The sequence below is a fragment of the Felis catus genome, chromosome X, assembly GCF_018350175.1.
Source record: "Felis catus isolate Fca126 chromosome X, F.catus_Fca126_mat1.0, whole genome shotgun sequence".
Classification (NCBI taxonomy): domain Eukaryota; kingdom Metazoa; phylum Chordata; class Mammalia; order Carnivora; family Felidae; genus Felis; species Felis catus.
Window position 1 is genome coordinate 80,065,110 of NC_058386.1, and position 13,491 is coordinate 80,078,600.

Genomic DNA, 13,491 nt, shown 5'->3' on the forward strand with positions numbered 1-13,491 from the left:
ACTTACAATTACACCAAAACAATAAGACACCTAGGAATAAACCTAATAAAATAGGTAAACAATCTGTACTCTGAAAGCTATAAAAAACTGTTGAAAGAAACTGAAAAGGACACAAAGAAATGAAAAGACATTCCATGCTCATGGATTGAAAGAACAAACATTATTAAAATTTCTATATTACCCAAAGCATTGCACACATTTAATACAATACCTGTCAATATACCAATAGCATTTCCCACAGAACTAGAACAAACAATACTAAAATTTGTATGGAACCACAAAAGACCCAGAATAGCAAAGCAACCTTGAGAAAGAAGAACAAAGCTGGAGGCATCACAATTCTGGACCTAAGGTTTTATTATGAAGCTGTAGTAATCAAAACAGTATGATACTGGCACAAAAACAAACACATAGATTAATAGAACAGAATAGGGTCACCTGGGTGTCTCGGTCAGTTGAGCATCCGACCGGCTCAGGTCATGATCTCACAGTTCATGAGTTTGAACCCCGCACCAGGCTCTGTGCTGACAGCCCGGAGCCTGAAGCCTACTTTGGATTCTGTGTGTGTTTCTCTCGCTTCCCCTCTCCTGTGCTCGCTCTCTCTCTCTCTCTCAAAATAAACATTAAAATAAATAAACATTAAAATAAATAAAACAGAATAGAAAACCCAGAAATAACCCCACAATTATATGGTCAATTAATCTTCGACAAAGCAGGAAAGAATACCCAATGGGAAAAATACAGTCTCTTCAACAAATGGTGTTGGGAAAACTGGACAGCAATGTGCAAAAAAATGAAACTAGACAACTCTATTACAGCATACACAAAAATAAATTCAAAATGGAATAAAGACCTAAATTTGAGACCTGAAACCATAAAAATCTTAGAAGATAACACAGGCAGTAACTTCTTTGACACTGGCCATAGTCCAACTTTTTCTAGATATGTCTCCTGAGGCAAGGGAAACAAAAGCAAAAATAAACTATTGGGACTACATCAAAATAAAAAGCTTCTGCACAGCAAAGGAAACAACAAAACTAAAAGGCATCCTACAGAATGGGAGAAGATATTTGCAAATTATATATCTGATAAGGGGTTAGTATCCAAAATATATGAAGAACTTACAAAACTCAACACTAAAAGAAACAAATAACCCAATTAAAAATTTGGCAGCAAACCTGAACAGACATTTCTCCAAAGAAGGCACCCAGATGGCCAATAGACACATGAAAAGATGCTCATCATCACCTATCATCAGGGAAATACAAATTAAAACTACAATGCAATCTTACCTCACACCTTCCAGAATGGCTAAAATCAAAAACACAAGAAACAACAGGTGTTAGCGAGGATGTGGAGAAAAAGGAACACTCATACACTGTTGGTTGGAATGCAAACTGGCATAGCCACTGTGGAAAATAGTTTAGAGGTGCCTCAAAAACTTAGAAATAGAACTACCTTACAAGCCAGCAATTGCACTACTGGCTATTTACTCAATGAATACAAAAACACTAATTCAAAGGGATACATGCACCCCTATACTTACAGCAGTATTATTTACAATAGCCAAGATATGGAAGCAGCCCAAGTGTCCAATGATTGATGAATATATAAAGAAGATGTGGTACATATATACAACAGAATATTATTCAGCCATAAAGAAGAATGAAGTCTTGCCACTTGCAATGATATGGATGGAGTTAGTATAATGCTAAGCAAAATAAGTCAGAATAGACAAATACCATATGATTTCACTCATATGTGGAACTGAAGAAACAAAACAAATAAGCCAAGGAAAAAAATGGGAGAGAGAGAGAGTCAAAGAAAGAGACAGACTTTTAATTATAGAGAACAGGGGCACCTGAGTGGCTCAGTTAGTTGAGTGTCTGACTTCAGCTCAGGTCATGATCTCACAGTTCTTGATCTCACATGAGCTTGAGCTCCACATTGGGCTCTGTGCTGCCAGCTCAGAGCCTGGAGCCTGCTTCGAATTCTGTCTCTCTCTCTCTCTCTCTCTCTCTCTCTCTCTCTCTGCCCCACCCCCACTCATGCTCTATCCCTCTCTCTCTCTCAAAAATAAACATTAAAAATTTTAAAAATAATAATAATTATAGAGAACAATGTGATGGTTACCAGAGGGGAGGTGGTGGGGAGATGAGTGATGGGGATTAAGGAGTGCACTTCTCCTGATGAGCACCAGGTGATGTATGGAATTGTTGAATTATTTTCTTGTACACCTGAAACAATATTTATAACACTGTATGTCAACTGGAATTAAAATAATAACTAAAAAAGTAAAATAAATAAAAGGACTAAATTTTCTACCTAGTGATAATAATAATAATAGTTCTCCAAGTTTAAAATAGTACATGTTTGCATATGAATAGTGGTTCAACTTCTGCATCTGACTGGCTTTGGTTTATCAACAGTGGGAAACCTGACTCTTAAATGCTGGAGGCATTTTTTTTCCAATGAACTAATTTTTAAATTAAATTAAAATCAAAAACCATTATTTTGGTTCACCTCCCAGATTAGAGCAACTGACAGCCTCATTAATGACTAAAAACAGCAGGTGGTGATGCCTTGGAACAGTTTGACCAGTGTAAATATCTTGGAACCTAAACCATTCCTCTTGTCCATGTATTAAAATGAGGAAGATTCTATTGTTCACATAGGTTGTAAACTCCACACAGGGTAAAAAAGGAGGGAAGAAAGCAAGTTGTCAAACATCTATTATTATCCAAGCTAAAAATAGAAAGGAGAGACTATATAAGGTTAAAGGTAAAGAAAGTGGCCTTATACAAATTGGAAAACATACCTCTGGCACTGTCTGTAAGTGTGCAAACTCATGGCTGCAAAACTGCCTAGCTGAAATCATTTAAGGCTACCAAGTTTTTCCAGGTGATAACAGCAGTGTTTGTTTACAGATACCTGTTTAAAATGGCAATGTAATAAGTTATGCTTTTATTTAAAGCAAGGTACAGTGGCAATCCTGCATGACTTGGAGTCTAGGTACTAGACCACAAATTAGAAAGAACCTAAGGCTTAGCTAACTGGGATAGGAGAAGATGAATAAGTTTTTAAGGTTCTAATTTCCACCAAATTGAAAATATTTCTGTTAGACAAAGACAAGAACCTAAAGTGTCTCATTTACCATTGAAATGGATGTTACTAAAGTTTAAAAGAACTTATGATAAAATGGCATCGTCTATTACTTCAGATTTAACAGCTTGCAACTTTGTTGTCTATACTATTATAAAGAATAATGGAGAAGAACTATTATTTCCAATTACCAGAAACCCTCAAAAAACAAAATGCCTCTCATGAGGCCACCTCAAAAAGACAAAACTTTGAATGAGTTCAGCCACAAAGAGTTTGTTTTCAAATAAACCTCTTTGGCCACTTCTGGATTTAGTGCCTTTCAAATTACCTCTGCCACAAGAAGGACAGATTCCATAAGAGACTCCTAAAAACTGAGAACAAACTGAGGGTTTACGGGGGGTGGGAGGGAGGGGAAGGTGGTGATGGGTATTGAGGAAGGCACCTGTTGGGATGAGCACTGGGTGTTGTGTGGAAACCAATTTGACAATAAATTTCATAATAAAAAAAATTACCTCTGCCACATACCATCTCACAAATTCCTCCATCTACAGAGTAGATCTTAGATCTGCACATTTTTGAGTGATGTTCAGGGTTCACCATAAAACCTAAAATCCCATGATACCCTTCTGACTTTGTCATCTGCACACAAATTTCCAGCCCCAAAGGATTTGCTCCAAAACAATTCTAGATACTGGTATCTCACTGATAATCTCTTTCACCCAAGTTATGGGGAACTGCTTTGTATTCTCTCTACATGGCAGAAAAAATTGGTTAATGGGACTCCATTCTGCCCAGTGGCAAAAATATCTTCTCTGTATACCCTCCCTGAGCTGTGTGTAAATATCTAAAAAACAACTTTTCTGATGGCCCTAAGGGCCAGCTGAAACATTTTCCAGTCTAGAGCTTGGTGATTTTTCCACACTTGGAAATTTATTGGGGATAAGCCATGTAGGAAAAGAAACTGAAAAGACTTGCTTGTCAAAAAAAAAAAAACTGCAAGTAGATATGTCAAATGACCTTTTCTTGGCCCAAAGTAAACAGGCAATCACCCATCTAGTAAAGACTGAGACCAAAAGTACCTGAGACTAAGACATAAAACTCTGGATGATCAAAAGCATCTATGATAAGAGAGGAAACACATCTCACAAGTATTTTTCCCAAAAAGTAAAGAAATAACACATGATTTTAGTATTCTTGAAATTGCTTTTTAAATTATGACTTGACTTGATTCTCAATATTTATTTCATAATAAAGGGGTTAAGGAAAAATGAACAGAAAAAAATCTTCATAAATATTTAAATGACAAGTTTAGATTTATGTTTTCCCATCCTGATGGAGTTTATGATTCTTAGCCATCTTATGACATGACAGAAATGATGTTAAATAGATAGGAAGACCCAAAGAAAATAATGGTTTTGACAGTTCAATGGACTTTTTTGAGTATGCGAAGCAACCCATATGATCTAGTCTGATAAAACAACTTGATTTGTCTCTCATCTCTTACCCTATTAGCAGTATGCCTACTTATCATGGCCTATGTAACTATTGTCTTATCATAAAGCAATTGGAGAAGATATTTGCAAATTAAATATCTGATTAAGGGTTAGTATCCAAACTACATAAAGAACTTAATAAACTCAACACCCAAAAAACAACCCAGTTAAGAAATGGGTAGAAGACATGAATAGACATTTTCCCAAAGAAGACATTCAGATGGCCAACAGACACATGAAAAGATGCTCAACATCACTCATCATCAGGGAAATATAAATCAAAACTGCAATGAGACATCACCTCACACCTGTCAGAATGGCTAAAATTAACAACTCGGGAAACAACAGATGTTCCTGAGGATATGGAGAAAGGGGAACCCTCTTACACTCTTGGTGGGAATGCAAACTGGTGCAGCCACTTTGGAAAACAGTATGGAGGTTCCTCAAAAAGCTAAAAATAGAACTACCCTATGACCCAGCAATTGCACTACTAGGTATTTACCCAAAGGATATAAAAATACAGATTTGAAGGAGCACATGCAACCCAATGTTTATAGCAGCATTATCAACAATAGCCAAACTATATAAAGAGCCCAAATGTCCATCGACTGATGAATAGATAAAGAATGTATGGTATTTGGACACCTGAGTGGCTCAGTCAGTTGAGCGTCCAACTTTGGCTCAGGTCATGGTCTCACAGTTAGTGAGTTCCAGCCCCACATAGGGCTCTCTGCTGTCAGTGCAGAGCCTGCTTCGGATCCTATGTCTCTCTCCCTCTTTGTCCCTTCCCTGCTTGCTATCTCTCTCTCTCTCTCTCTCTCTCTCTCTCTCTCTCTCTCAACCCCTCTCTCAAAAATAAGGAAACATTTAAAAACAGAATATGTGCTGTATACACACACACACACACACACACACACAGGAATATTATTCAGCCATCAAAAAGAATGAAATTGTGCCATTTGCAACGATGTGGATGGAGCTAGAGTGTATTATGCTAAGCAAAATAAGTCAGGAAAAGAAAGACAAATACCATATGATTTCACTCATATGTGGCATTTAAGAAACAAAACAGATGAACGTATGAGAAGGGAGAAAAGAGAGAGAGGGAGAAGCAAACCATAAGAGACTCTTAACTATAGAGAACAAACTGAGGGTTGATGGAGGAATGTGGGTGGAGGTGGGCCAAATAGATGATGGGTATTAAGGAGGGCACTTATTGTGATGAGCACTGGGTGTTATATGTAAGTGATGAATCACTAAATTCTACACTGGAAACCAATTTTATCATATATGCTAACTAGCTAGCATTTAAATAAAAACTTGAAAAAAAACCAAAGCAATTAGAAAACATTCACCTGGCAAGTCACCCAAATAGAGCATATTTTTATCTAGCATACTATACCAGGGCCTGGCTTCCAGTATTCCTCCAAAGGGATCCCATTACACCAAAGTGTCCTTTGAAATGTATTTTGCTCTGTAGCTCAAGTATTCTTAATTTATTCACTGATCCTACTTGGTCTATTCCATACTGGACTATTTGTGCTTTTGGGCCATGAACTCCTAGAGAATGAAATTCTTAATTGTTCAGTGTGCTTCCTTTATATAATTTCCATCCTTCAATGCTTTCCAAGTGCTTAGAAATATAGAAATCCTTAGCGTTAACCAGTCAAGAAAGCCCCTGGCATTTATTCTCTTGATGAATAATGAATCTCTCTCCACAGGGAATTATTAATAATAATAAATTTTAAAGTAGACATTGAATATGAGACAACTAAAAGTTCCAAGAGGATCAGGAAAAAAAAATTATTGAAAAAGAGGGGGCATAGTGTTTCTATTTCAAAGCAGATGAAGAGAACTGGCCTAAAAGAAATCTCTGACCAAAAGTCCCATGCCAAAATAATGCTAACAAACAACAGCTAACAGCATGAATGTTTCCATTAGTTAGGGACAACTTTTTATTCCAGTGACTGTCTTGCCAATAAAATGTAAATAATGCTTTGAAAGGAGTCCAATTATCTGGTGCAGCAATGTAGTTGAAATAACAAAAGCAATCACCTGTCCTTCGATTCCCACCTGCCCAGGCAGTGCTGAGACTGAAAATGTATAAAAATTGCTGGACATCAGAGGAAAAGGGAGACTGAGCATTGAATACCACTGAGTGTCTCTAAACCAACAAGGTTGGGGGCCTGGGTGGCTCAGTCGGTTGAGCGTCCAACTTGGGCTCAGGTCATGATCTCACAGTTTGTGAGTTCGAGCCCTGCATTGGGCTCTGTGCTGCCGGTTCACAGCCTGGAGCCTGCTTCTGATTCTGTGTCTCCCTCTCTCTCTGCCTCTCTCCCACTAGCACTCTGTCTCTCAAAAATAAGTAAACATTAAATAAAATTTAAACCAGCAGGTAACTGGGCATGTCAGACATTAGACCTACCATCTTATAATGACATTAGCTACAAGTGAGCAAGAAGTTCAGCCTCAGAGCAGATATATTTAAAAAGAAAATGTTTACCGTTGTGACATTGTTCAAGTTAGGATACCAAATAAGAGTCTTTCATGATATTCTTATTAAAAATAAGACCTCGATTGCAATAATCTCCTTTTATTGGTTCTTCTTCTTTGTTGACACAATAGTAATAAGGTTTTTAATGGTACCTGGCTCTATTCATATGATGATTTCTAAAATCAGGAAGTTACTCATCATTGAGCTGACATTGGTCACTTCAGTAAACCCCAGATCAGCAAAGCTAAAAAGATGAGAACTTTCACAGTTAATAACAGCAGTAATTGACACATTCGATTCCCAGAGCCAGGCACACAGTGGGCACTGAAAAATACTGTTGAATGCATGGATAAATGATAAATAGCTATGCATGCATTGTTCCTACCTGGAATTAGACTACTGTATACCTGGGACAAGATGAAAACAGCTGAAAGTCACATATACAGATTCACTATATATATGTGTGTGTGTGTGTGTGTGTGTGTGTGTGTGTGTGTGTGTGTATACATTCACTATATATGTATATATGTATGTATATATACATTCACTATATATGTATGTATATACATTCCATTTTTCAAGTTACTAAACATTTCACCTGGTATATATATGCATGAGGCTGAAGACATTTTTAAAAGATTCTATATGAGGAAAACTGGGGGAGAAATAATCACATGAATTGCAAAACAGTATATCTAGCCTCAAAGATGTTAATTCAGGTCCAGGGGGATCTATTCAACCTCTTTGTTGAAGTAAATATAAAACTTTCTAACAGTAAATGCTATTCTGATAAAATGTAATTTTCAATTACTCTATGAACATCTGGTCCATGCTACCATTTCTGGAGCCCAGAAGCACACTACTTTGCAATGTCACAAAATATTCTCCATTGATAACTCCTTATTTTACCAAGAGATTAATTGAAATGAGTGTTTGGAAATCTAGTGAGGTGAGAGATGAGTCAGGGGGATAGGTAAGAGGATAAGGAAGGGATATTCACTCACTAAATCATAATTTCATTAGAAGAACTAAAGGAAATAAAATTACAAATTGCTGGTAGAGTGTTGGAAGTATAAACATCTTAATACACCTGTGATTGAAACTAGAATATGCATAGTATGAAGCCTACAGAATATTTTCATGGTTAATTTATAATAGCAGTTGCATTGGGCACAGATTAAGTTCTTCAAATCCATGTTTTACACAACAAATATATTAAATGATACTCAGGTGATGAGCTACCAAATAAACAAGTTTAGTAAAATTCAGAAGGATTTACACTTTCAGAAATAAAGCAATCATTATATTGCATTTGGATGCATTTGGATATAAAAGCAGATAGATGTTATTGCGAGTTGCTGTACATTGCTTCCATTCGGTATCAATTAGCAGGGGAGGGAAATTCAGTGTTGTAGTGAACTCTAAGTTAAGTGCACATTAGAGCAATTAGAATCATCCTTTCAGTTGGTGAATTTATAATCAGTAATTAAAATCATAAAGTAAGAGAGATTGAGTATGATTTGAAACAAATTAGTTGAGCTTGGGACTAGTATGTATAGTTCTAGGACATGATTCCCATAAACCTCAATTTCATATGAGGACTACATATTTAAGTAAGCATAATGGTATATCCAAGTCATCACAAACAGCCATGCAAAGAAGCATGGAAGAGACAGAATCCTAGTAACCCCAGCACTACTCAATCCAGAAATAACTTTGAGAGGAAGAGATTCAAACCCAGTGATAGCCCTAATTGTGCAACAAACCCATGAACCTTTAGCACCTCTGACCTCTCTTCTGGTCAATTACTCTTCTTAGAGACTCTCTGCAGCAATTTTCCATAAGGCAAAATTCTTGGCCCTGCCAGAAGTTAATTTTACCAAATAACTCAAATTCAGAAAGAAAAGGCACTGGTTAAAATATTTGAGTGTGACCCCCAAGCTCAGCACCAAATCACCTCAAGAACTAAATCAGGTAGTAAAATCTCTGAGTGACAACACTTAATTGTTCTCAAGGCACTTAGAGAGCTATAGAGAGATAGCATTCCAAAAAGTGCTATATGTGAGTAGAAAGTACAGGATAAAGAAGTCTCCATCACCTTCTTTTCTGGTAATCCATGACACTGAGAGCTGCATTACTGGGGACAAGCTGAGACATATTAATTCAAGGGCACTCAGATGATAAATGAATTTGTAATTCAGTCACCTAGCAACAAGGAAATTCAGCTCAGCCAGTTCATCAACAAACTGACCTGGTCTTAGGCATGTTGAGAGTGCTACCAGGCTTGATAATAATCCAGAAAGTAGTAATTCCTATCATTTCTTCTTATCCCCACCCTGACCCAGCTCATGGATGTATCAGGTTGGGGCAATCAAAATATAATCCAAACACAAGTGGCTAAACTCTGGGCTTTGCCCTTTGGGTGCAAAAGTCTTCCATAAATTCTTTCCTTGGTTGAATATAGTGATTCTAGGTTCCCATCCCTAGGAATGGCCTCAAAGATGGGTTGCTGAAAATTAAGGGATTTGGGCCTTTCTTCTTAAAATCATGAAGCACCTTTGACATTCACACTGAGCATTCTTTTGCTATAGCAGTTAAAAGAACAAAACCCAAAGAGGCTTTTGGCAGTGTGAAGAAGCACATGGCCCAGATGTCTGGAAATATGGGGAACAAATACAATTTTTACCTTTTCTTCAAATTCTGGCAACACAATAGCTCACTGAACAACCCATTCCTTCTCAAGGAAAAAGTTAACAGATGCATAAAATTATCTTTATTTTAGGGGCACCTAGGTGGCTCAGTAGGTTAAGCATTCGAGTCTTGATTTCAGCTCAGGTCATGATCTCACAGTTTGTGGGTTCAAGCCCCACTTGGGGCTCTCTTGAATCGCTTGGGATTCTCTGCCTCTCTCTGGGCTTCTTCCCCACTCATGATGCCTCTCTCTCTCAAAATAAATAAATAAACTTAAAAATTTATCTTTATTTTAAAAATCCTGAAAGTCCCCATAAATCATGTGTCCATATATATGCAAAGAAAGATGCTCACTAAATTCTACTCCTGAAACCAATATTGCATTGTATCTTAACTAATTTTAAATAATAAAAAAAATTAAAGAAAGATGCTGTACTAATATAAAAATTAGAAAACACAGAAAACTACAATCATGAAATCCAAGGTAAGCCAAAACAAAGGTATAAGGTACACTCTATTGGGTATATTTGGCCCAACTTTGGAGTGGTTCTAACAGGACCAGAAGAAATATTATCAGGATTAGAGTTAGTTGGACAAGGTTATTATAACCCTTATTCTCCAGAGACATCTACTCAAACCTTAAGAATAGTTCAGCTTTGGATTTCAGGGCACATGGGTTTGAGATGCTTATCACAGTATTAATGAACCAAAGAGATCTGGGAATATATTTTTTTCCCTCAAGGAATCTTTGAGACTTTCAGTATAGGTCAGAGTTTAGAGAAAATTTCATTTTCCCTCATGACCTTTCTAAATCAGTAGTCCTCAGAAGTTACAATAACATATTGCCCTGGAATTAATATACCTAAAACTATTCTAGTTAGAATAGTCACAAGATCAGGCATACATGGTAAATTTGCTCAGTGATTGTCTTTCTTTTTTTTTTAATTTTTTTAACCTTTATTTATTTTTGAGACAGAGAGAGACAGAGCATGAACGGGGAGGGTCAGAGAGAGGGAGACACAGAATCTGAAACAGGCCCCAGGCTCTGAGCTGTCAGCACAGAGCCTGACGCAGGGCTCGAACTCACTGACTGCGAGATCACGACCTGAGCCGAAGTCGGACGCTTAACCGACTGAGCCACACAGGCGCCCCAGTGATTATCTTTCAACTACTGTGCCTCAGGATAAAATGAGAAACATGTGAATCCAGGATTGAGATAATAAAATGCTATAAAATGTTAATTGTTGAAATTGTTGCTGTTGCTTGAGGTAGCAATAACTGAGGTGACACAATTTATGTGGCTATCCTAGAGTTGATTTGAGATATAACAATTAAGTATTATTATGGAAAGCTCAGAAGTACTGGGATATCACAAGTTAGAACCTGAGATGTAAGCAAGACTGGAATTCCCTCTGTACCTAAAGTGTAATGACTCAACCAAATTGAAAAAAACAAACTCTAGCCACTGCTGGAATGATGGAAAAAAATTAAGATATATACATGCAAATTGAATATTGAGGGAAAAAAATGCCTGAAGGTATTGCCAAAATGGAATAGCAGAAAGTGTCTGTGTGCACACGCATGAGTGTGTAATCATCTTATATGTAGAAGAGTCTTGGAATAATGTCACACATTTGCTTTAGAATACTCTCATTATTATACAATTTGCACACCATATATATACAATACATCCCATTTGTAAGAAACACTCCCTCAGAAAAACTAAAATAGTCCACTGATACTGTTTTTCTAGAAAAATGCGACAAAAAAAATTAAAACAGATGTTGTTCTGGCCAGGGATAAACTGAAAATTAATTATGGCTATTTCCTGTTCTGCATTCACTTCATCTTTAAAAAGCATCCAACTAAAAGCCTTTGTGACAAAAATGAAAAAGCACTTTTTTGAGACACAAGACTAGTAACTGATACCAGTCTGTATGCTGTAACACACTACTAATCCTCTGAGATTTAAACAGTCTCTGTTTCAGTTATATAAATGTTTAATTTTTTCATCTTTAATCTTAGTAAGGTTGCCCAGAAACTATATTATTTCTGTGGATGTCACCACTCACCAATTAGGGAAGACACCAATGCACAATCAGTAATGAGCTCTATATATTATAGACTTTGACACTTGAGTCTGCTGGGGAGGGGATGGATTAGACAATTTAACAGACTCTACAGTGACTAACTTTTTTTCTATGAAAAACATTTTATTTTGTGAATTGTGCAATTTTTTTTCCTTTGGATTCATTTATAAGACCAAAACAAAAGCATTTAATGATGTTTACAGTGAAATGAAATAGCTGAAGACCAGCACATAATCACCATATTTTGTTTCCTCATCTTTAAGTCTTTTAGCAGTGGGGCTTCCAGCTGAGCTTGTGTCTAGCTTTTCCCAAGACACAGCCAAGCATTCTGAAGCTTCACTGAGCCTCAACACCAAGATGAATTCATAGTTCTTAATTGAAAAAGACAGGCTGTTTGCCTAGCATGTTTGCATCAGTATAACATTTAAAATGACATTTGTGCCCAAGCCCATCTGAACATTCTGCCTTAGCTGAACTCTGCTAATGTTTTTATACCCCGGTTTCTGCCTAGTACAGTTTTAAATAGCTCCTCTTGCTAAACCATGTGTGGCTGAATTCACGAAAATAGACTCTTCTTCATACATGAGAATACCATTCCTGACATTTGCTTTGAGGTGTTTCTCATATGCACAGAATGCTACTTTGAGTCAGCCATACTTTCTTACCCTGGTCTGTCCTATGATCAATGACATATATTTGTGTGGTAGCTAGAGGGATTTGGCATTGCAGCCCCACAGGCAAAATGGGAAGTTTGGTACTTTCTATCCTCGGTAAAGGGTATGCAATCTGTGGTCAGAGAACAGAGTCTCTCTCTGGGTAAATTTAACCAGCCTTATATGGAAATAAAACCCACAACTTTGGTCTCATTAGTGCTATGTTCTGTGAGACTCAACTGATCAATTAAAGTTCATGTACTAAAGCAAAAAGAGGCATTTTTCCCGGTGAGAAGGCATCTGCTCACTTTCTATGTGCTTAGTGCATTTATTATTGAAGAGAATGTATACAACATGTACATGTAGTCAGCTATGAGGGTGAAGTAGACTGGTTAGGTGTTAGGACACCTCAAAACTATATAGATGATACTCAGGCATGAGCACAGTGTACACCTTGACAACACACTCATTACAGTAAAGTAGAACAATGTACCTACAAACATGCTGGGTTCTTTGGGATCTGTGGCTGCAAATTACATCCAACCAACCCTTACCATGGTCAAGCATCTGAGATCCCATGGACGTCACACTGGTGTTCAGCACATCATTGACAGCAGTATCACAGTATAGGCTCCGCTGGACATCATGTTCACTGTCAGTCTGGTCACTCTCTTCATGACCACTATCCTTCAGACTGTTGCCCTCTAAGTCCTTGAAGGTGGAGCTGCTGGGTTGAAGAAAGAATGATAATTTACAACTGTGATGAATCTGTTTTGTAAAATCTTTCAGAGGCAAGATGATATCAGCTCTTTGGTGAGGCCAACAGTGACTGGATTGTTCAAAAGAGTAGAAAGAGGAATTTTCTGTTTAAAGATAATTTCTGTTTAACACTGCAGAGAGGTTCCCACTATTGGAGGCTGATGCAGCTAATACTTTCATTCACTTATCTTCAATGTATTACTACTACA

General features: G+C 37.2%; 1 protein-coding gene across 2 annotated transcripts in view; it reads right to left on the bottom strand.

Moving 5' to 3' along the window:
• PCDH19 (protocadherin 19) overlaps positions 1 to 13,491 on the bottom strand; it is a 144,589-nt gene that overhangs the window by 38,895 nt on the left and 92,203 nt on the right. Inside the window, exon 4 of one of the 2 annotated variants that reach the window (XM_006943858.4) lies at positions 13,078 to 13,247. In XM_006943858.4, coding sequence (XP_006943920.1) covers positions 13,078 to 13,247 — 170 coding nt within the window. Of the gene's footprint in view, positions 1 to 13,077; positions 13,251 to 13,491 lie in introns of both variants that reach the window. The other variant, XM_004000697.5, reaches the window with a different exon arrangement.